This window comes from Arachis hypogaea, chromosome 15 (assembly GCF_003086295.3).
Source record: "Arachis hypogaea cultivar Tifrunner chromosome 15, arahy.Tifrunner.gnm2.J5K5, whole genome shotgun sequence".
Classification (NCBI taxonomy): Eukaryota; Viridiplantae; Streptophyta; class Magnoliopsida; order Fabales; family Fabaceae; genus Arachis; species Arachis hypogaea.
The window spans coordinates 121,250,166-121,275,008 of NC_092050.1; the positions used below are offsets into that span (position 1 = coordinate 121,250,166).

General features: G+C 37.0%; 1 protein-coding gene across 2 annotated transcripts; it reads right to left on the minus strand.

The window, feature by feature from the left end:
* Positions 1-1,656: 1,656 nt before the first annotated feature.
* Positions 1,657-17,581, minus strand: LOC112750541 (uncharacterized). Of its 2 annotated transcripts, XM_072216696.1 has the most exons (9): positions 16,879-17,549; positions 16,714-16,806; positions 16,567-16,633; positions 16,344-16,457; positions 9,385-13,837; positions 9,220-9,312; positions 9,073-9,139; positions 8,850-8,963; positions 1,657-2,226 (listed from the first exon to the last, which is right to left on the minus strand). In XM_072216696.1, the coding sequence occupies exons 5-7, from the start codon at positions 9,581-9,583 to the stop codon at positions 9,081-9,083; spliced, it is 351 nt and encodes a 116-aa protein (XP_072072797.1). In that variant the 5' UTR covers positions 9,584-13,837; positions 16,344-16,457; positions 16,567-16,633; positions 16,714-16,806; positions 16,879-17,549; the 3' UTR covers positions 1,657-2,226; positions 8,850-8,963; positions 9,073-9,080. The 2 variants fall into 2 exon arrangements, with proteins under 2 accessions (XP_072072797.1, XP_025655096.1); XM_025799311.3 differs by lacking the exons at positions 1,657-2,226; positions 8,850-8,963; positions 9,073-9,139; positions 9,220-9,312 and having other exon boundaries at positions 13,638-13,837; positions 16,571-16,633; positions 16,879-17,581.
* Between the last annotated feature and the right edge of the window lie 7,262 nt (positions 17,582-24,843).

Below are 24,843 nucleotides of genomic sequence, written 5' to 3' on the forward strand. Positions count from 1 at the left end.
AACTGGGAGTAATTCCATCATAAAAAATTGGAGTTGTACCCTGTCAGCAAACATATCTAGGAGGTACTTTCTTAGCATTTCTTTATACCTTTCCCAAGCTTCATAAAGGGATTCTGCATCTTTTTTGTATGAAGGTCTGGATATCATGTCTCAACTTTGCTAACCTCTGTGGTGGAAAGAATTTGATTAAGACCTTATTGACTAAATTATCCCATGTTGCTATGCTCTTCTTTAGTTGAGTTTCAAGCTACTGCTTGGCTCAGTCCCTTACAAAGAATGGGAACAACCTCAATTGATAGGCTTCATCAGAGATACCATTGGATTTGATTATGTCACATATTTGTAGGAAGATAGATATGTGAAGATTAGGATCTTCTTGATGACTCCCACTAATTTGAAAATTTTATTGCACCAAGATGATGAGTTGAGGCTTCAATTTAAAGTTATTTTCCTCCACAGCAGGTGCCACAATACTACTTCTACAATTTTTAGAAGTGAATTTGGTGAAAGACCCAAGAGTCTTCCTAGCATTGGCATTCTTGTTTGCCATGCTTTCTGGCTCAAGCTCCTCAATTTCTTCTAGTTCTCTCTAATTTCTTGATTCCTTTCTTAGTTGCTTGAGGGTTCTCTCTATTTCTGGATCAAATTGAAGAGGTTCTTTGTCCTTGTTACCTTGCATGAAAATACACAGACAATAAGAAAAGTTAGAATTTTCAACGTCACAGTGAATGGGAATTCCAGTGAGTAGCAAAAGAAAATAAAATAAAAATAAGAAAAGAGAAAAAAAATATAATTTGGAGGATTAATTAATGTGGTAGTTGTCAATCTCAATTAATCCCCGGCAACAATGCTAAAAACTTGATGCGAAATTTTTCAAAACCACAACTCGGCAAGTGCACCGAATCGTATCAAGTAATATCATGGTGAGTGAGTTATCATTTCCACGAGAATTAAAGGACTAAGCAACAATGATTAATTGATCATTCTAATTAGATAATTCAAGAAACAGAGGAATGAATTAGGAATTAAAGTAAACGTGTCAACAGAGAGCAATAAAAATAGCAAATAGTGAATGTGAAGACAACGATAGTGAGAATGTTAAGGTTTTAAAGATATTCACTCTTTATAAAAATAATCCTTATGTTCATTTAATTGAGGCATGAGGAGATCAATCATGACAAATCATAAATAATCAAATTCCAATTCCTTGGTAATTCAATTTCTCTTTAACCTAATTAATCGCTAATTCCTTCCAATTTATTTAAGAAAAGAGATGAAGCACAAATCTATTTTAGTTTCAAACAAGATTCAAGAATAGTCCTTAGGTTGAATTTTATGTCACTTATCCAAGCTAGTCCTAAACAATTGAAACTTACAAGAAAAAATGGTTCCAAAAGTTTTCTAATCCGAATTTTATGTCACTTATTCAAATTAGAGCAATTAAAAATCATAAGTGTCGCAAACTCTTTGAAACACTATTCCTAGTTAAATAAAAAAGACTTGAGCAAGAGTTTTCAAGCTAATTCCAATATTACTTTTTTTCCAAAACAATATTTAGAATTCAAAATTGAGTTAGAATATTTTTCAACAATTCTAAATCTTTAAGGATGAAGAACGAAAACTCAATCATGAAATAGAACAAAGCATAAACCTCAAATAAAGTAAAACACTTAGATTAATACTCCATAAAAAGATGAACAGACTTTAATCATCAACTCAAGTGCTTTAAAGAATTAGAGATTAGTAAGAGATTAAGGAGGACTAATGAAGGATTCACAAGTCCTTTGACTGGCCCATTGTTGGTGCATTATATGCTTCGAGGCTACGTCTAACGCATGGCTCAATTTGAGGATTCTTGGGCCTCCGTGATAGTGCGTTAGACACACCAAGGATTGCGTTAGATGCAAGCAAGGTTGAGCAGCCCCTAGAGGTGAATTGGGAGGCAGTGTTAGACACACAAAGGCTTGCCTTAGACATAGGGAGGCTTGCGTTAGACGAAAGAGTGGAGGGCAGCCCCTGGAGGTGAGTTTGGAGGTTGCGTGAGATGTATGAGGGCCTGTGTTAGACACAGGGAAGCTTGGCCATCTAGAGAGCTCTCTATGATGAACAAAAATTCCTCTACTTTGTCCAGAAACTCTTTTGTTTAGTTCCTTCTATCCTTGTCCTGCTTGTTTCTATTGCTTGCTTCTCTTCCTTCTTGTTTTTGTTTGATTGCTTTCAAAATCTCTTGTAACAAAAGAATTCACACAACTCAAAGTATATGCATTAAACCATGAAATAATTACTTATAATGACAAGAATCATTAGCTTATGGACTAAAATTCAAAGGAAAAACAATTAAAGATGCTCATGCATCACAAATCTACCGGTAATTAGCAGTGAATGAAAAAAATTGCTGGTAAATAATTACTGGCGAGGTTTATACTGTTGAATTTATTCTATCACTAAATCCAATAGTAAATAAATTTCCCATAAATTTTCTTAATAAATCTACCGGTAAATCCGATGATTTTTTGTGTAGTGTTAGAAATTTAATTGTGTGCGTACAAAAACAAATTAAATAATTTTTATTATATTCTAAAAAATTGGCTAATAATTCATTTTGCACGTATGAAAAGATTTCAAGATAAGATAAATATTAGCTTACTTTTAGGCTTTTTTACTTAAATAAAATAAAGAGAATCCAAAATTACTTGATTTTCCTAAATCGTTTTTCAATACAAAAATTTCCTATTTGAATTAATATATAAATCGTCCCAGGGTTGTGTGGTTTAGTTAATATGTTAATAGTTACAACCTAAGATGATTTATGCATGGAAGCTCTCTCAAATAATAAGCATAAATCGTCCTAGGGTATTGAGCTTCTCAAAGTGAACGTTAATCATTCCACTCTAGGAGGATTTATACTTTTTACACGTAAACACAACAACCTGACATGATTTACGTTCAAAACGTAAATCTCAGGCCCAGTAGCGATTTATGTGTAAAGAGCTAAACCCGTAGGACCCTATGGCAATTTATGTGTAAAGAGCTAATCCTCAATGGTTTGCTGTGATTAACATTAGCCAAAGAGCCAGCCACCAATGTTTCAAAGTTTTCAGAGAGAAGAAAGGTTGAGGAAGAAGAGGGTTGAGCGGCGTAGTGCGTTAGAGGGGTCACAGTGCGGCGGAGGGGCACGGTGCGGCGGAGCAGGGAGAATCAGCATTTTGGAACAAGGATGGCCGCCAATAAAGGTGATATGTACTGCCTAAACGGTATTGCGCATATTGCAGGATTTATCGATGATACTTCCCAAAATGCATCCATTCCCAAACTGCACACACTTTTCATGATACTTCATTTGATTGGACTTAAATATACTCAACTCCCCGATAAATGTTATACCTTTTCATCGTGAGTACAACCTCTTCTTTGCTTTCGAACTGCATGCCGATTTTAAACTCGGGTGTGCCAAGTATAAGACCCCAAATTTTTGAAAATTAGTAATAAATTATTTAATGATTTGTTTTATTTATTCGAGAACATATTTTCAAAATTTTTTATATTAATTGATTACTTTTTTATTATTGATTTAAAAGCTTTAATAATCGAAAAATAATGAGGATTTTATATGCTTTAATTTGAATAATTATACTTTGAACTTTATTTTATGATTTAAAGGAAATTAATTTGATTATCTCTAATTATTGAATTAGAGTATTTATTTGAAAATAATTTGCAAGTTGACAATTAAATAGTATTTTTATAAATATTAGTGTTGGATAAAAATTGGTTTTCAATTAGTACTTTACCCTTTTTTTTATTAAAATTACCTAATTTTACCCTAATCCTAGAAAATAAACACTTACCACACCATCACTCACCCTCAACCGTCAACCCCACCCTTTCACCCACACACACACACACACGAGAATAAGGAAAACAAAGAAAAGAAAGCGAAGAAGAGAAGGGAGATGCGAACCAGAATGGAGAGAAGGAAGGAGAAAGCCGCACCGCCACCACGCCATCGTCGTGCTCAGCTCGCCACCGCCGCATCCTACTACTACTGCCATCATCGCGCGTCAGAGGAGAGAGAGAGAGAGAGAGAGAGAGAGAGAGAGAGAGAGAGAGAGAGAGCGCTGTTGGGTCCTGCGCGAAAGGGAGACTGTCGCCGTCGAGGTCTTCATCGCTGCCGTCAATGGAGGTTCGCAAACAGAGGGAAGACACGTGAAAGGGAGCTGTCACGGAGCTATTGTCACCATTATCGAAGGCTCCACCATTGCCGCTGCCGGAGAAGAATCCACTCGTCACCGCCAGATCTGTCACTGCCATTGGATCTGTCGCCGTCGCATGCACATCGTCGCCGGGAGAGAACTAGAACACGATGGAGCGGGAGAAAGCCGTGCCGTCATCGTTGCTGGGTTCACTGTTACTGCCGTAGTGTTCTGCCACCGTCGCCACTGTTTTGGTTGCCGAAAACCACCGCTGAAGCCCATGTCTTCTTGGTAAGCATTTTTGTTTTTGTAACCATTGAAATTAGTATTTTGTTCTGATTTGTTAAAGGTTATGAGATAATGGTAACATAGGGTCGTGTTCCGAGTCTTGCGTGTTGAGTTTAGTGGGTGTTGCATGCAACATCAAGTTGTTGCGTCATCACTGAAGCTGCCGCAACTCGGTGTTCTTAGTTATTTGTAAGATAGAATCCTGGTTATTTCATGTTGGTGAATTAAAGTTGTTGCTATGACTACAGATATAGTGGAGCTGTGGTTGCAGCTGCCGTTGGTTGCGGTTCGAGAGAAAATGGTTTTTTTGACGTGTTTTGGTTTATGGGGTTTCAACTATTCGAGGTAGGGGTGCTTTTCTTAAATTCATTTTACTTTCAAGAATTGTTACAAGTCGATATTAATATGAAAGAAATATTTTTATGATTATGTGAGTTTTAATGATTGAACTGAATTGCTTTGGATGAATAAACTTATTTGCTTGATTGAATTATTAATTTGTTTGGGTCAGTGTGCGGTTGTTAATAAGAAATTGATTTGGAAAGTTGATTGATTGAATATTATGAAAAGTGATTTTCTTTGGTTTTGGATTTAATTTGATATTGAAAATGAATCGTTATTGGAAATGATTTGAGACATCGGAATTGGTTTTGTTGATTTATCGGAAATAATTTTGAGAATTGGAAATAATTTGAGATATGGAAATGATTTGATTTTGGAAGCGGTTTGATTTTGAATTGGTTTGATATCGAAAATGATTTGATATTTGGAAGTTTGATTTTTTTTTTTTTGGAAAATGATTTGGTTTTGAACCCGTTGAAAAAGGTTGAGAAGTGGTTTGGTTGGGACTTTTGAAGGGTGGCAAAGTCCAAGTTTTAGAGAAGGTGCTGTCGAATTTTTTTTTATAAAATTTGAGACTTTTGATTTGGTGAAAAGGAGTTTTATGAAAAAGAAATGGATGTGAATTGGTTTTAAAACATATTTTGATACTTGCACTTCCTGAGTAGTATGCAAGTGTTGTGGTTCGTCCCACTTGCTCCGAGTTAATGTTTGAGACACCTGGGTAGTATACAAGGGTTGTGGTTCATCTCACTTGTTGCAAGTTAGTAATTGAGACACCTGGGTAGTAGCAAGGGTTGTGGTTTGTTCCACTTGCTCTGGGTTATTATTTTTTATGCCTGGATAGTATGCAAGGGTTGTGGTTTGTCCCATTTACTCCAAATTGAGTTTGTAAATACCCGCCTGGGTAGTACGCAGGAGTAGTGGTTCGTTTTACTTGCTCTGAGTTAAGCGGATAGTATGTAATGATTGTGGCTTAGTTTCACTTGCTCCGTGATGTGGTGTTTCTGTCCAGGGTTCGCAACCAGACATGTCGGGTTTGGATGTATAATCGACATATGATATCATCGGCCATAAGGCAGACATGCATCATATGCACTTGTATGATTTGTTTGAGTATGCATTTATTTTGGTGTAACATCCTAACTACCAAAGCTCACGCTTCCGGCTGCGCGCCTTTGATAGCTCGGACATTACGACGACTTTTACATTATTTAATACTAAAATATGAGCCTGTTTAAAACTTTAAACCGCAATACCGCTCCCAAAAATTCTTTCGTTCGATAACGTACATCCATAAATACCATACAACGTACAAAAACTCATAAAGAGTACATCCATATATATACATACATATATATAAGTAATACTACAAACATAATCCAATACAATTCCTATCCCTCTTACAGATTATATCAAGATAAAGGCGAGGGTACAATAAACCATAACTAAAACAATACAGAGCATTACAACAACAATTAAATAAGCTCTTCGTAACTTCTGCGCCCATATCCTGAAAGGGGAAAAATGTAGGGGGGTGAGAACATCATCCTCGAAAGGGTTCTCAGTAGAGGGTTTTTAGGAATTACTGTAATAGGATACGTGAAGATAAACCGTACCAGTGATTCATAACCGTCTTATGCCTCTTTTCAAAAACAACGGTTTACAATGAAAGTAAAGTCGGAAATCTTTTCGGAAAGAAGAACCGTTCAATTCTCAAAAACTCAAAAGCCTTTCAAAGCGGTTTATCTAAGCGAAACCAAAATAGCCTTTCATATTTTATTCCAAACCAGAAACACAAAACCGAAATCAACCATCAGTTCATCTCATTCCAACCACGGCCCTAGGCCCAAACAATCCAACCAACAACCAATCACCACAATCCAACAGAGTCCCAGATGCAAACACAGATAGGAGGTTCAAGCACAAACAAACAGTTATTACAAGTAAAACAGTTAGCAATTAATCACATAGGCAAACCAAGTATAATATGCACACCCAACCAATGTCACACAAATGCATATGATGCATGCCTGTCCCTAGTGGCTGATGATATCATCTGTCGGTTATAGAGCCAACCCGACAAGTCCTGGTAGCTAACCATTGGACGTCCCTCTGTCGTGCATCCCCAACTCGAGTTATACTCATCATAAACTTGATCATAATCATGATCCATATCCATCACCCTCACTGGTGAATATTTATCCATCACCATCACTGGTGAATATTTATGGGGGCGAGCTCATCCGGGCCTTTCACAGTGCCCGGCCACACTTACGACATTGGGTTAACAGAGCTTCGAGTCTCAACCTGGAGCACATGGTGGCTAGCCATTGCTACTACCCAGGGAAACCCTCATCTCCAATAGTGAAAGTGCAAAAATCACAATTATCAATAATTCAGCATATACATGCATTCATTCTCATCCATGGATCAACATCCATCTCAGCCATCCGGCTTACGGTTCAGTCCAGAACCAGCCAATATTGATAATCACACACAGCCATTCTGGCTCACGGTTCAATCCAGAACCACTCAATATTCATAATCATACATAGCCATTCCGGCTCATAATAAAACAGCACTTCCACATTCAAAATCATCAAATTCATAAAATCGGCATTTAAGCCATAAATCATTTTCTCAATTCATTTCACTTTGAAATCAAGTTTCAACTCTTTTCAGCCTTGGCTTTAAAGATCTCATTTCTCAAATTATCTCAGGCTCATAAGCCAATTTTACTCAAGGAAAATTCCCTTTTTGAAATAAGCCACTCTCGGCTTCCTCTTTCCAAACTTCCAAAACCATGGAAAGTTAAAGATTCCTTTTGACTCATTCAAAATCACCCATCCAACAATGAGATTTTTGTAACAAAAGTTCCTCGGCAGAGTCCCAAGTCCTTAGGGGAGAACAGCATAACTCATTTCGCCAAATTCATTTAAAATCATTAAAACATTGGCTTTCCGATTTGAGTAATAAAATAGGATCCAAGCCAAACCGAGTCACGTAATCATTTACTTCCTTCAAAGCCGTTTCCTCTACTTAGGCAAAACCAGCTTTAACCCCCATGACAAATTCTAAAACGTTTCATCTGTTAAAATTGTTTTAGTCTTGCAAGGATTCAGAATTCAAAGAGTACTCAAACCTTTCTCAAAACATTTCAAAATGAAACTTGTCAATAGACACTCAGGTTCTTTCAAAGTCATTGAAACTCCTTTAATTAAAACCCCCAAGTCAAATTCGAAGGCATAAACCCTTTTTACATCCAAACAGCTTTAAAACACAAGTTTCATCTAAATAACTTTCTTCTGAAAAGATACAATGCATTTCTTAAGAAGTAAGACTGAATCACAATTTCCTCTTTAATAATTCATTTCAAAAGCATGAATCATTCTTTTCTTGATAATTCAAGTAAAATAGTAGAAGTCTTTAACTCATCATTTTTTCAGACAACATTCAATAAAGACTCGAATTTTATAGAAATTTCGGCAGCACCTCCCCTAAAACTTGGACTTTGCCACCCGGTTCGGGTCCCCACTAAACCGTTCCACAATCCTTTTCAACAGTTCAGAATCCAAAATCAATCCAAAATCAAGCTAAATCCAACAGTCGCCTCATTGGCATATCTCAAGAAAACCGTTTCAAAATCACACCAATATCAACTAAATCAACTCATTTCCAAAGCTTTAAGGAAACGGTTCCGCAACATTCATTTATCAAACCAGATCATTTAAAGCAAGCCAGGCTGAATTCAAGGGTGGATTCTATTTTTCACATTCTCAATAAAATTAACTCAAATCAATTCTCAACGGGTTAAACTCGATCTCAAAGCTTTAAAAGAATCAACTTGAAAAGCATTTCGTTTCACAAAACCACATAACAATTCAACCAACAGACGTTCATAACCAACCAAGGCAAATCAAGCCATACATAAGGCCGATACAATCACCAAATACACATTCACTCACATCAGTATCCATATGTAATAATTCCAATATATACAATATAGTTTTTGGAAAGCGCCCCTACCTCGAAACGCAAATCCATAACCCAAACGTCTCACAGAGTCCTTTCCGCCTCAGCCCAAACTAACGGCAACCAAAACCTCAGCTCCAAGCCACCTTCGCAATAGCCATAGCAACACTAATCGCAGCATATAATAATCAGGACTCGATCCCACGTTACCAAGACTCATATTCATTAATCAAACACAACCGAATACTAACGCGAGGCTATTTGAAACATAACTTACTTACTGAACTATCGAAACGAGGCAGTCGCAAACTCCGAGCACGACACGCAAGCATCGATATACCACCCTGTGACAAATAACGCCACAACACCTCAGCCTAAATTATCTGAACAGCAACAAAAAGGCTTCGCAAACCAAAACGCTTACCAAGACTGAGGAAGAATGGTTGAACCGAAACAGCGGCGATCTCTAAACCGGTTCGGCGGCGGCCCGGCAGCCACTTCAAGCGGCAGCGGCGACCTGAACAACATGTAGGGACAATGAGGTTCCCAGAAACTCAACGGAGAATGAGAACCAGCTTAAAATCCTTACCGACAAAGCCTTCCGGCGACGGCAGCGGCGTTTCCGGCGGCAGAGGTTTACCGGCGCACCCCCATGAGCGGCGACAAGGCTCCCAACAGCAGTTGGGTGCAGCGGCAGGGACAGTTCCGCGACGGTTCTTCTCCGGCGGGCTCTCCCTCTTTTCCTCGCGACAACACCGACGACTGGGTGGCGCGACTCTTTCCCCCATCACGGTCCTATCCCTCGCCTCAGATCTGCTCTGCGACAGCGCAGGGACGGCGGCGCGGCTGGGCTGGGTGCGGCTTCAGTGGCGATGGCGAGGCAGAATGGCGCGGTTCCCTCCTCCTTCGCGACCTTTTCTCCCGCCTGAGTTCTGACCCGCGATGGCGTCGGATCCACGGGCAGCAGTGGCAGCAAGGGTTTCCTTCATGCCTGCGAGGACGACGGCGGCGAGGCGAGGCACGGCGGCAAGGCGTGACGTAGTGGTGGCAGCACTCTTCTCCCCCTGGCCGGCGTCAAGTCCTTCTTCCTCTCCTCCCCTTCTTCCGTCTCTACCCGTGTCCTTCTAACCCTTTCCTCCTTTTCTCCATGGTTACTGCATACTAATTTGGAAAAGGGAAAACATGCGTATTGCTGCTGATGGGCTCAGAGGGGGAAACGGGTTCTGGTTAGGGTTTTCAGGGTTAGAGTGTTTCATTTTCAAAAATTAGGGTTAGGGGTAATTCGGTAATTTCACTTAAAAATAGGTATAATGTAGTAATTAGAAATAAATTCTAATTCAACAATAATAGTGCATAAAATATTATTTGCTCATCAATTTCACACTTTATTTTCAATAAATTGTCCAAATCCAAAATTTAGAATTAATATAATTAATTTCTCTATTTTTCAAAATAGCAATATCAATAAATTAAAATATTACTTATCTAATCCAAATCATATAAAATCCTTATTATTTCATAACTATCAACCTTATACTTTACATATAGAAAATAATCCAATAATTGTAAAATTGGATAATAATCATAACTTATCTCAAATCCAATAAATCAAAACTTGCCTTAATTACCTTTAATAAAATAATTTCTAAAATTAAGGCTATAAATAACCATATGATTTGAGACTTGATCATAATAAGACTTTTCAAAAGTTCTGGATTTTACATCCTACCCACCTTATAAAAATTTTCGCCCTCGAAAATTGATACAAAATGAAAGAAATTCCAAACAGTTCACCCTTGAACACATTTAAGGAAGAAGCAAAAATATCTCACAATATAATTATATATACGATTTTCAAATACTTTGATTGTCATAAGCATAAGGATGTAAAGGTAGGAGTGTGATTGCAAAGCAAACGTTACAAGGTAGACTCAATGCAAAAGATAACATGGGTCAATCATGTGATAGAAGGGCAAAGCATTAAGGCTATAAAACATGATGGGGTTAAAACGACGTGCTTAACATCCGCACACTAATCTCATATCCACCTCGAAGTTTCAACTTTCCAACTCCATCAAGCACTTTACAATCCCCATACTCGATCACAAGCCTGACAACCGCAAACCCGTTCGCAAGGAACAAAACACCCATAACTCATAGCGTTGTACACCTACCGTTTCAACTTCCATATACACATATCACGTCTTAAAGAACTAACTCATCGCGTTACGTATACGTCTACAAGTCGCACGTGATATCAAAACAATTCTCGAGTCTACTCAGAAGGATACAAGATTTAGAAAGGAGAGTCAAATGTCAAGGATAGCAATAATAGGTTTGAGAGAATATATCCAATCCCAGATAACCAAGGATACTCAAGCAATGAAGTTTACTAGACACAATTCAATTGACAACCTCAAAGATAACCCTTGAATCAAAGAAATCCAATAGGATCAACAAGGAGAAGGATCAGCGCATTAGTTTGAAATAAATTCAAGGTGAGTCGAAGAAGTATGAAGTTTATAGAGAAGAATCTCTCAAACCCAAGACAAAGCTCACAGAACTCAAGAGCATAATTGAAATACTTCCGAATACATTGTTCTTAAAAGAATCGAAAACTTGTAAAAATATCACTTCGCAGTCTAAAAGAGAAGTTAAACAACAAACATCCTTCAAGGGAGTAACAAAAGGATAAACGTGGCTTTACTTCAATACAATTTCATGTTGAAGTAGATTTTGTAGAGTTCCAAAAACAAAATGCACACAACTTTGGCTAAGAGCTAAAATATTTCCTCAAATATTTTAGAAAGATAATTAGAGCACAACTTAACCAAAAGCAGTTCATAAAAACTCGGAAGTGATCAAATGCTTGTTCAAAAATTCTAAAAATTCATATTCAAACAAGCGTGTATAACACTTATAGCAAGTACGAAAGAGGAAGTTAAACTCTTTTTAGAAAAGAAACTCCGAAGTAAAAATTTGCTTACAATTTGGTAAAGGAAATAAGTAGTGCGTTACAAACGAACCGATTTCCACTAAACAAGGAAGCTTTTCAAAACTTCATTTAAAATAGTGCATGCCAACTTTAAATTAACTTCGCCAAAATTGAACAATGGTTTCAATCTCAATCAAACAACAGAAAATAAATTCCGTTTAAAACTTCTTATAAGAGAATTTAAAACTTCCTTAAAAGTTCAAAACAAGACTCCAAAAGTATACTTGAAATCACCATTTCAAAAGGATATTCAAGAATATTAGGATGTACTTAAAAAGGAGTCAAGCCATACAAGAAAGAATCTTAAACCAAAGTAGTTCAAACAAGATTCACTAGGCATGAGTCATCAAACAAGCTTTCCATTGATCCAAGAGAATACTAAGCCTTAGGGAAAGATCAATCAATCATTAGAAATTTCCCAAGGATAAATCTTTGATTAAAAACTCTTGTAAAGACAATGAGAGGATAGACGATGCACAAATTTGAAACAAATCAAGCTGACTCACATAAGAGTGAGATTCACAAGGGAGGAAAAACCAAGATCAATGATAATGTTCACAAGGTGCAAAAGATTAGTTAAAAACAGAATCACGTATGACATTCATAGAGGTGAAAAGCTTAAGAAGGAACGATTCCATTCATAAGAAGAAAGCTATGAATCCAACATTTTCAAAAGAACAACAATGGCATAAACCATATAGCATGCTAAATCAAACTCAATTCAAAATAAGTTAAGTAAAGCTTATCAAACGAAACTCAACTGAGACAAAATTAGTAAATCCCTTCTTTTCAAAATTTTGAAAAATATCCAAATACATAATCAAATGAAGATGTGCATTGGAACTATAGTGAAATTACTAGAAAATCAATTTACTTTTAAAGTAAGTGCAGTTCCGTAAACCAGTAAAAGTACAGGCGATGTGTTAAGATAAGTAGTTGTTAAAATGTGTAAGAAATCTTCAAAGTTTCACATATAGATAAGTGTATATCTAGTCAACAGCAATTTTTATAAAAATCTCAAAATTAGCTGTAATCACTGTCAAATAAGAGGAAAACTGAATCAACAAGTTCTCTAAGAATGAACACGGAACCCGGAGTTAAAAGTCACAGCACATTAAGACAAGTTCAAGGCTATATCAAAGAATACTTGAATCAAGAAGAACTCAAACAGAGGAGGATAGATGCAACAAGGATCTTAAACCAGCATATGCACTTAAGGTCAAACAAGAATGCATATGGATAGAGGAATAGAGTTGAAAAATCAAACTACTTTTCAAAAGAACTAGCAAACAAGAGCTTCAAGTTAGGATATAAAAGAACAGGTCGACTCGAACAAAATTCAAGACACACAACTGAATAGCCTCGAGAAATAGTTTCCAACGTTCCCAAAACCTGCGATTCGCTTTACTCAAAACTTGTATATCATCTATGATAACCCATTAGTGCTCTCATATACATAATTCACTAGTATTAAGCCGGCCAAACTTAATATCAGAAATTATGCAATGCAACACTAACAGCGTTAATCAATAGACCGTCATGTGCATAAAGCTCTAATTCTCGTCATTCGACAAGACCTAATACATGACAAACACTCAGAGTATGCAATTGAAGCATAGTCAGTCCATTCCTCAGGCTCTACAGGAAGAACTACTCTGATACCATAATGTAACACCCTAACTACCAAAGCTCACGCTTCCGGCTGCGCGCCTTTGATAGCTCGGACATTACGACGACTTTTACATTATTTAATACTAAAATATGAGCCTGTTTAAAACTTTAAACCGCAATACCGCTCCCAAAAATTCTTTCGTTCGATAACGTACATCCATAAATACCATACAACGTACAAAAACTCATAAAGAGTACATCCATATATATACATACATATATATAAGTAATACTACAAACATAATCCAATACAATTCCTATCCCTCTTACAGATTATATCAAGATAAAGGCGAGGGTACAATAAACCATAACTAAAACAATACAGAGCATTACAACAACAATTAAATAAGCTCTTCGTAACTTCTGCGCCCATATCCTGAAAGGGGAAAAATGTAGGGGGGTGAGAACATCATCCTCGAAAGGGTTCTCAGTAGAGGGTTTTTAGGAATTACTGTAATAGGATACGTGAAGATAAACCGTACCAGTGATTCATAACCGTCTTATGCCTCTTTTCAAAAACAACGGTTTACAATGAAAGTAAAGTCGGAAATCTTTTCGGAAAGAAGAACCGTTCAATTCTCAAAAACTCAGAAGCCTTTCAAAGCGGTTTATCTAAGCGAAACCAAAATAGCCTTTCATATTTTATTCCAAACCAGAAACACAAAACCGAAATCAACCATCAGTTCATCTCATTCCAACCACGGCCCTAGGCCCAAACAATCCAACCAACAACCAATCACCACAATCCAACAGAGTCCCAGATGCAAACACAGATAGGAGGTTCAAGCACAAACAAACAGTTATTACAAGTAAAACAGTTAGCAATTAATCACATAGGCAAACCAAGTATAATATGCACACCCAACCAATGTCACACAAATGCATATGATGCATGCCTGTCCCTAGTGGCTGATGATATCATCTGTCGGTTATAGAGCCAACCCGACAAGTCCTGGTAGCTAACCATTGGACGTCCCTCTGTCGTGCATCCCCAACTCGAGTTATACTCATCATAAACTTGATCATAATCATGATCCATATCCATCACCCTCACTGGTGAATATTTATCCATCACCATCACTGGTGAATATTTATGGGGGCGAGCTCATCCGGGCCTTTCACAATGCCCGGCCACACTTACGACATTGGGTTAACAGAGCTTCGAGTCTCAACCTGGAGCACATGGTGGCTAGCCATTGCTACTACCCAGGGAAACCCTCATCTCCAATAGTGGAAGTGCAAAAATTACAATTATCAATAATTCAGCATATACATGCATTCATTCTCATCCATGGATCAACATCCATCTCAGCCATCCGGCTTACAGTTCAGTCCAGAACCAGCCAATATTGATAATCACACACAGCCATTCTGGCTCACGGTTCAATCCAGAACCACTCAATATTCATAATCATACATAGTCATTCCGGCTCATAATAAAACAGCACTTCCACATTCAAAATCATCAAATTCATAAAATCGGCATTTAAGCCATAAATCATTTTCTCAATTCATTTCACTTTGAAATCAAGTTTCAACTCTTTTCAGCCTTGGCTTTAAAGATCTCATTTCTCAAATTATCTCAGGCTCATAAGCCAATTTTACTCAAGGAAAATTCCCTTTTTGAAATAAGCCACTCTCGGCTTCCTCTTTCCAAAACTTCCAAAACCATGGAAAGTTAAAGATTCCTTTTGACTCATTCAAAATCACCCATCCAACAATGAGATTTTTGTAACAAAAGTTCCTCGGCAGAGTCCCAAGTCCTTAGGGGAGAACAGCATAACTCATTTCGCCAAATTCATTTAAAATCATTAAAACATTGGCTTTCCGATTTGAGTAATAAAATAGGATCCAAGCCAAACCGAGTCACGTAATCATTTACTTCCTTCAAAGCCGTTTCCTCTACTTAGGCAAAACCAGCTTTAACCCCCATGACAAATTCTAAAACGTTTCATCTGTTAAAATTGTTTTAGTCTTGCAAGGATTCAGAATTCAAAGAGTACTCAAACCTTTCTCAAAACATTTCAAAATGAAACTTGTCAATAGACACTCAGGTTCTTTCAAAGTCATTGAAACTCCTTTAATTAAAACCCCCAAGTCAAATTCGAAGGCATAAACCCTTTTTACATCCAAACAGCTTTAAAACACAAGTTTCATCTAAATAACTTTCTTCTGAAAAGATACAATGCATTTCTTAAGAAGTAAGACTGAATCACAATTTCCTCTTTAATAATTCATTTCAAAAGCATGAATCATTCTTTTCTTGATAATTCAAGTAAAATAGTAGAAGTCTTTAACTCATCATTTTTTTCAGACAACATTCAATAAAGACTCGAATTTTATAGAAATTTCGGCAGCACCTCCCCTAAAACTTGGACTTTGCCACCCGGTTCGGGTCCCCACTAAACCGTTCCACAATCCTTTTCAACAGTCCAGAATCCAAAATCAAGCTAAATCCAACAGTCGCCTCATTGGCATATCTCAAGAAAACCGTTTCAAAATCACACCATATCAACTAAATCAACTCATTTCCAAAGCTTTAAGGAAACGGTTCCGCAACATTCATTTATCAAACCAGATCATTTAAAGCAAGCCAGGCTGAATTCAAGGGTGGATTCTATTTTTCACATTCTCAATAAAATTAACTCAAATCAATTCTCAACAGGTTAAACTCGATCTCAAAGCTTTAAAAGAATCAACTTGAAAAGCATTTCGTTTCACAAAACCACATAACAATTCAACCAACAGACGTTCATAACCAACCAAGGCAAATCAAGCCATACATAAGGCCGATACAATCACCAAATACACATTCACTCACATCAGTATCCATATGTAATAATTCCAATATATACAATATAGTTTTTGGAAAGCGCCCCTACCTCGAAACGCAAATCCATAACCCAAACGTCTCACAGAGTCCTTTCCGCCTCAGCCCAAACTAACGGCAACCAAATCCTCAGCTCCAAGCCACCTTCGCAATAGCCATAGCAACACTAATCGCAGCATATAATAATCAGGACTCGATCCCACGTTACCAAGACTCATATTCATTAATCAAACACAACCGAATACTAACGCGAGGCTATTCGAAACATAACTTACTTACTGAACTAGCGAAACGAGGCAGTCGCAAACTCCGAGCAAGACACGCAAGCATCGATACACCACCCTGTGACAAATAACGCCACAACACCTCAGCCTAAATTATCTGAACAGCAACAAAAAGGCTTCGCAAACCAAAACGCTTACCAAGACTGAGGAAGAATGGTTGAACTGAAACAGCGGCGATCTCTGAACCGGTTCGGCGGCGGCCCGGCAGCCACTTCAAGCGGCAGCGGCGACCTGAACAACATGTAGGGACAATGAGGTTCCCAGAAACTCAACGGAGAATGAGAACCAGCTTAAAATCCTTACCGACAAAGCCTTCCGGCGACGGCAGCGGCGTTTCCGGCGGCAGAGGTTTACCGGCGCACCCCCATGAGCGGCGACAAGGCTCCCAACAGCAGTTGGGTGCAGCGGCAGGGACAGTTCTGCGGCGGTTCTTCTCCGGCGGGCTCTCCCTCTTTTCCTCGCGACAACACCGGCGACTGGGTGGCGCGACTCTTTCCCCCATCGCGATCCTATCCCTCGCCTCAGATCTGCTCTGCGACAGCGCAGGGACGGCGGCGCGGCTGGGCTGGGTGCGGCTTCAGTGGCGATGGCGAGGCAGAATGGCGCGGTTCCCTCCTCCTTCGCGACCTTCTCTCCCGCCTGAGTTCTGACCCGCGATGGCGTCGGATCCACGGGCAGCAGTGGCAGCAAGGGTTTCCTTCATGCCTGCGAGGACGACGGCGGCAAGGCGAGGCACGGCGGCAAGGCGTGACGTAGTGGTGGCAGCACTCTTCTCCCCCTGGCCGGCGTCAACTCCTTCTTCCTCTCCTCCCCTTCTTCCGTCTCTACCCGTTTCCTTCTAACCCTTTCCTCCTTTTCTCCATGGTTACTGCATACTAATTTGGAAAAGGGAAAACATGCGTATTGCTGCTGATGGGCTCAGAGGGGGAAACGGGTTCTGGTTAGGGTTTTCAGGGTTAGAGTGTTTCATTTTCAAAAATTAGGGTTAGGGTAATTCGGTAATTTCACTTAAAAATAGGTATAATGTAGTAATTAGAAATAAATTCTAATTCAACAATAATAGTGCATAAAATATTATTTGCTCATCAATTTCACACTTTATTTTCAATAAAATGTCCAAATCCAAAATTTAGAATTAATATAATTAATTTCTCTATTTTTTAAAATAGCAATATCAATAAATTAAAATATTACTTATCTAATCCAAATCATATAAAATCCTTATTATTTCATAACTATCAACCTTATACTTTACATATAGAAAATAATCCAATAATTGTAAAATTGGATAATAATCATAACTTATCTCAAATCCAATAAATCAAAACTTGTCTTAATTACCTTTAATAAAATAATTTCTAAAATTAAGGCTATAAATAACCATATGATTTGAGACTTGATCATAATAAGACTTTTCAAAAGTTCTGGATTTTACATTTGGCTTGCCTACTTTCTAACTGTAATTAACTGCTACTTGATCTATTTGCCGTACCTGCTCTCTCTATTTGTGTTTTTCTTGTAATGCTTTGTATATGTTTGAACAACTAAGGATCCCTTATGCTGGTGGTGGTGACACTGAAGGTCATTTCTTGATGTGATTATTTGATTATTGATTTGATTATATGTTGGGTCGAAGGCTGTGAACTGATTGCGTTTGGGCCGGAGGCCGTGATATGTTGGATTAGTGGTAAGTTCTGGTTAAAATGGTTCCTTAGTAAGTGGTGAAATGTATGAAATATTATTTTGCGTGAAATATTTATAAGAAAAATATGGGTTTTAGATTTGGATAATGAACTGACGATTACTGCGATTGAAAATAGTTTTATTTAAAATATCTTCTTATGACAATTCTTAAAAATCCTCTACTAAGAACTAGTAAGGACGATGTTCTCACCTCCTACAGACTTCTCTTTTCAGGACAGACGAGGAAGCTAATGAAGTTTTTGCTAAGTCCTTAGCTGCACTGTTTCTGTTTGTATATATATTAGTCATAGTTTTTTCCTTGCCTTTATCATTATAATTTTGTAAGAGGGATAGGAGTTGTATGATTTGTATGTATATAATATATATAAGTTACTTATGTAAGAAGTTTTGTATATATGTATATGCATGTTGGTAAAAATTTAAAAGTATTTTCAGTTTTTCCAAGAAAATAGTGATGTGGTTTTGAGTTAAAGGCTAATATCATATTATTAAATATATGAAAGTCGTCGTAATATTCTCGCTATCATAGTGGCGCAGTTAGAAGCGTGACATTTTGATAGTGAGGGTGTTACACTAAGCATCCCAGGTCCATCTCCATGAATAGCAGGAAGTTGTTGATATGGAAATGCAGATTTATTCATTGCCTCAAGATCCAAGTTAGAGAAGTGTGGAGGGTACTGTTGTGTCTGAGAGTTTGACTAGGCTTGCGACCTTCCACCAAGTATAGTGTTCTCCTCGCCATCGCTACCATCACCAATGATGTGTGGTTCCGAATCTGACCCATCATCTCCTATAACTTCTGTAATTGGATTTCTTTCTCCGACCTCCATGAATGCGGGTGCACCGTTCAATACAGGTGCTGCTCTCATTGCAGCTGCAAGCTCCCCAAAGGTACGCACATCACCCAAGTCATCTGTATTATCTGCCTGGACCGGCAAATCTATTGCAAATGATGGAGATGAAACATAGGCAGTAACCTATTGAACTGCTGGAATGGCCCTAGAACTCCCTTCTATTCCGCCGGTTGGCGGATTTGGAGTAGATCCACCAGAGCTACCCTTTACATCAACCATTCTCGCAAACAACTCCATAGCACCCAAATATGAAAATCTAGCTTGACTATGAAATATAACTCGCACGTCGTCATCGCCTATAATTTCATATTTTCCAAACTTGACATACCCTTACCTAAGTAAGATAGAAATCTGAAAAAAAAACTTGCTTTACACGTTTTTTGCCACACTTTCCTAACTTCTGTAATATATTATTTTATAAATCCATCAAGCTCATTGACAGATTGACAAACAGATCAATCTACGTTTTACTAGAAAATGTAACACTCTCACTTGTGTTTTTGTCAATTTTTCTTCGATGATGAACTAGTAAAGATACACTCAATCATCTCTTCCAAAATTCTAACTTCACGTTAGAGTATTCTCATTTATTTATAGAGTTATTATCTTCTTAAATTGCCATAGAATCCTAAGAATTAGTTTTTTACACATAAATTATCACAGAATCCTAAGAATTTAACTCTTTATATATAAATTATTACAGAGTTTTAAAATTTATGTTTTGAACATAAATTGTGCCAGATTGTTATGTTTTATGTGTAAAAGTATAAATCATTTTAAGATAAAACGATTTACATTCATTTTGAGAAGTTCAATACTTTAGAATGATTTATACTTATTATATGAGAGAACTTCTACACATAAATCGTTCTAATAAAGTGTAAGATTTAATATATTAATTAAACCGCATCATCTTAGAACGAATTATATATTAATTCAAATAGGAAATTTACGTGATAAAATACGATTTAAAAGAATTAAGTAATTTAGATCTCTCATTATTTTATTTAAATAAAGAAACTTTACTTTTACATGCATGAGGATGGTGTTAGATTTTATATTGATGTTGGATACTACCATGAAGATTTTACTATTGTCTTCATATGAAGATACTTCTTTTTTACCATTAGATGATAAAATGTATGGTTTGATTTTGATGTGTTGCAAAAGTGTTATTTTTTTTAAAGTGTGGCTAAACAAACAAAGTACACTTTTAACACAAGAATCTTCATAAAAAGATGTTTTTAGCATCTTCATTTGAGTAGTTGCCAATTATTATATGTTCACACTCGATATACGAAAAACAAAGGATGAAAGCTGCAATTGGAGTCTTCTGCATATAAGACAAGGCAATAATCATGATAATAGTGCCCCACACACGAATATTCCACGACAAGAGGTATATTATTTTTTAATTTCGAGAGTTAGCTAATGAATGTGCTAGAATATTCTCTTTTGTTTATATTATTTTCTTGGGTAATGACCAGCGACCAAAACTATTTGATCCGATTTCTCTAGCCTAACCTTCGTCTTAGATTCCAATTCCATATCGCTTGAGAGATTATATTTAATTAAATAAACAATAAAATTAAGCTTCCAAACGTTTTGTAAACCAAATTCCAATTAACTATGCTTTTTCTTCTTTTTACGTATTACTTTTTTTTTTCTTTTTGTTCATCATTCATTATATATTTTTTATGCATTTTTTTTAATATGGTCTTTGTCATTTTCGTTGCCGTCACTATTATCGCTACGCTGCTATCACTATTATCGTCACCATTATTATTGTTATTATTACTGTCTTTTTCTTTCTTTTCATTCTTTTTTATTATCATCATCATTCAGCAAAAATATTAAACACAAAATTTAATACACAACATAAAAATTTTAATGCATAACAAAAAAATTAATACACATACAATACAAAAAAATTTTGTTATATCACAAACTTTTTTATGGTATAAAAATTTTTATATTATATCCATAAATTTATGTATTACTACAAATTTTTTGTATTATATATAAAAATTTGTGTTCTTTATAATAAAATTTTTATGTTAAAAAATACGAAAATAAAAAACTACTACATTATATATTTGTATTTTTTTTTTCAACTGATATTAACTTGATTGAATTTGATTATAAAAAATTTTGTGTATGTAATATCATTCTTAAATAAATTAGTGGTAATACCCATCCATGATTTGCTTAAAAAAAAATAGAATTTAGTTAATATATATTTTAAAAATAAATATTAAAATATCAGTTGAAAAGAAATTTAAAAATTTATAAAATTTAAATTTTAATATATTTATTAAAGAATTTCTACTAACAAAAGTCTTAACTTATCCATAATTACTAATCCAAAATTTCAAATAATTTTGTTACATTTAAGTTTTTTTGTCAACCAAATTTAATCAAGTTAGTCCAGACCTAATAAAAATTATTTTCATTACACCCAGCGTGTACACACGCACGTATCACCAACGCAAACATACCATTTTAGGTCTTCGTATTCCTTCTTCTTCTTCGCGTATTTTCTCTCCATCGTCGTTCTTTTATTATTGTTGTTATTGTTGCATTTTTTTTCTTTTTCTTTCTAGTAATTTTGCAGCATTTCTTTTTTGTCTTTTTTTATTTTATTCCTCTTAAGAAAGTGAAATAAGAAGAATTATAAGAAAATGAAATAATAATAATAATAATAATAATAATAATAATAATAATAATAATAATAATAATAATAATAATAATAAGATGAAGAAGAAGCAGCAAAATATGAGGAGAAAAAAGTGGAAAAGTTTTGAATTATGCAGAATTTATCAGAATAAAAATAGACCAAAATTTTTTAACAAATACACATAAATTTCTCATTTGTTACACCGAAATTTTGTTAGAAAAACACAAAAATGTCATTTTTAATGTTGCATTTTTCTTATTTCTTTCTTTTTTTTTAGTTGAATGAATGTATGTTCATTTTCTTCTTAGTAATTTTGTAACATTATGTGTTTTTCATTTTTTTTGTTTGATTTTTTTGTTTTTATTCTTGTTAAGAGAGTAAAATAAGAAGAAACTTAAAAATGTAAAATACGAAAGAAAAGATGAATAATAAAAAGAGGAGGAAGAGGAAGATTTTTGAATGGTGCAGAACTTATCAGAATAAAAATATACTAAAATTTATTAACAAATACACATAAATTTCTTAGTTTTTAAATCGAAATTTTGCTACAAAAGTACAAAATGTCTTCTTTAATGTCGTATTTTTCTTCTTCTTTTCCTTATTTCTTTCTTTCTTTTTGTTGAATGAACGTATGTTTATTTTCTTCCTAATAATTTTGCAACATTATGTCTTTTTTCTTCTTCTTTGTTTGATTTTTTTTTTGTTTTTATTCTTGTTAAGAGAGTAAAACAAGAAAAACTTAAAAAAGTAAAACAAGAAGAAAAAAATAAATAAGAAAAAAAAGATGATAATGGAAAAAAAGAAGAAGAAGCAGCAGAAAATAAGGAAGAGGAAGAGGAAGAGTTAATGGCTTGGATTCATGTATGGATATGTATAACGTGGCTTTAATACAAAAGTGAGAGAATGAGAGAGAGAGAGAGAGTGTGGGTGGGAAACACAGTGGGGGGTAGGTTTAGGAATCCGATCAAAGATCCTAGAGTTTGGAATCGAGAAGAGTATCGGCGGTTGGAGACGGAGTCCTTTTCGATTTTCCTGGATAACCTTCCAGAGGACATCTCAAAGAGAGAACTGTTCGAACTATTCAGTTGGACTGGACGCATAAACGACATATATCTTGCTCGGAAGCAAAAAAATGGTAGTTTATACATATTCGCGTTCATACGATACACCACGAAGGGAGGGGCTTTAAAGGCCATAACAGAGATGAATCGTATGAGACTGAGAGGCAAGATTGTGTTTGTTGGGGAAGCAAAATACAGGAGACTGGCGCCTGTAGTTGGCAAACAGAAGATGCAGGAATGAGGGATTGTTCGGTGAGAAAATGACCGCCAGCCGGAAAAGGAACGGGAGGATGCTCCAGCTCTCCCAGCTAGTAGTTCTAAGGATGTGAGAAAAGATAAGATACCAGACCCACGTGGGAACGGTTGGACAAAGAAGCTGGAAGTGGCTATGGCGAAAGAGAACTTGCATTGGTTGCAGAAAAGCCTGATAGGTGGAACAACGACGGCCATTGACTATGGACTGCTACAGGATCTGGTTACTAAGAACTTCCCACAAGTTGTTCAGGTACGAGAATTGGGAGCTTACAAAGCCTTGCTGACGTTCGATAGCTTGTTGAATGCGGAAGAGACGTACACATTCAAAATGAATAGCCTGTTACGAATATTTCATAACGTATGGAGGTGGGACAAATCGGAGAAAAGTGATTCTCGAAGAGTCTGGTTAGAGTGTTATGGGGTCCCGCTACATATTTGGTCAATGGATACCTTCAAGAAAATCGGAGGTCAATGGGGAGAGGTGGTTGGGTGTGATAAAGGGACGGAAGCATGCGCCTCGTTTAGCGTCGGTCGTGTACTAATCGATACTTGTGTTATGGATGTGATCAATGAATGGGTTCATATCACTCTAGATACCAGTGGCTTTGACGTCTTGGTAAAAGAGGTGGGACAAGAAGTTTACAGTTCACAATGTCAGTTGGAAAGAAGAGCGGATAAAGGTGTACCCTGCGTTCTCCAAAATAACGTTAGAGATAGAAATCTTGATGCTGATGCTGCAATGTCGCCAGACCTCACAAAGTTGTTAGACTATGGAGATCAGGCAGCGTTAGTGGTTGCGGGAAGGGTACGACGGGAAGAAGAAGATGAGGATAGAGTAGTAATTTCGGAGTCAATTTTGAATGAATGGAGTTATGACCACTTAAAGCTCAATCAAATGAATTCGGGTAAGAATCAGCAAATTTATTGTCCTATTGATGGCTTAGCAGATTTCATGGGATTGGGAGAGAGTAATCAAACTGATTCGGAGCTAACAATTCCGTGGAATTACACCTGCAACCAAAATGGGCTAGAAAGAGGGAAGCCCAATGGAACATGTGTGAGAGAAGGAAGGGCCACCAATTCAACCAAAAATAAAAAAGCCATGTTGGGCCAAGGAGGCCCAAATTCTTTAACAGCTGGGGTGGGTAGAAGCGGCACTTGCTTCGCTGGACTGGAGGACAGTCCTGTGGGCCGGGTTGGTCTGATCCAAGGAACCCACCATGCCTTCGCGGGTCGGGCCAGACAGCCCCAAAAGATTAGATCGGTTCCTGCTGTCCCAACTGCGCCGCTAGGGGAACCTCGCGTGCTAGAGGCGTCGAGCGGCAAGTTCGGTAAGCGGGAAGGTGGCGGAGAATGCGTTGTGCACGATGCAGGAGGTGATGAACGCTGCACTGCGGAAAGGTTGGAAGAGGGTGAGCTGGTTGAGGGTGCCGGATCTGAGAGCGAGGAAGAAGGATGGAGTTCTGCGTCCATCGGCCGGAAATCATCGAGACGGAGAGTAACTGACAGAGATGATGCCCGGATGACTGTTAGCTGTGCGCCGATAAGGGACGGTATCGATGGAGACCGGGAGGCTGCAGAAGGCGACAAAGAGGTAAGGACAGGGGATTATGGATTGGGAAAAATGTTGTCAGGAAGGAGAGGTCTGTGATGAGTCATGAGGAGGTTCAACCGGTTGAGGAAGGGAACCGGCATAGTAATGAGGCCAATCACGCAA

Excerpts from the sequence above, each read along its gene's own strand:
- LOC112750541 (XM_072216696.1), bottom strand. The coding sequence starts at position 9,583 with ATGGGGGAAAGAGTCGCGCCACCCAGTCGTCGGTGTTGTCGCGAGGAA. Across the intron at positions 9,313-9,384 it reads GTCGCCGGAAGGCTTTGTCG|GTCGCCGCTGCCGCTTGAAG; the intron begins GTAAGGATTTTA and ends CATGTTGTTCAG. Across the intron at positions 9,140-9,219 it reads ACCATTCTTCCTCAGTCTTG|GGTGGTATATCGATGCTTGC; the intron begins GTAAGCGTTTTG and ends TATTTGTCACAG.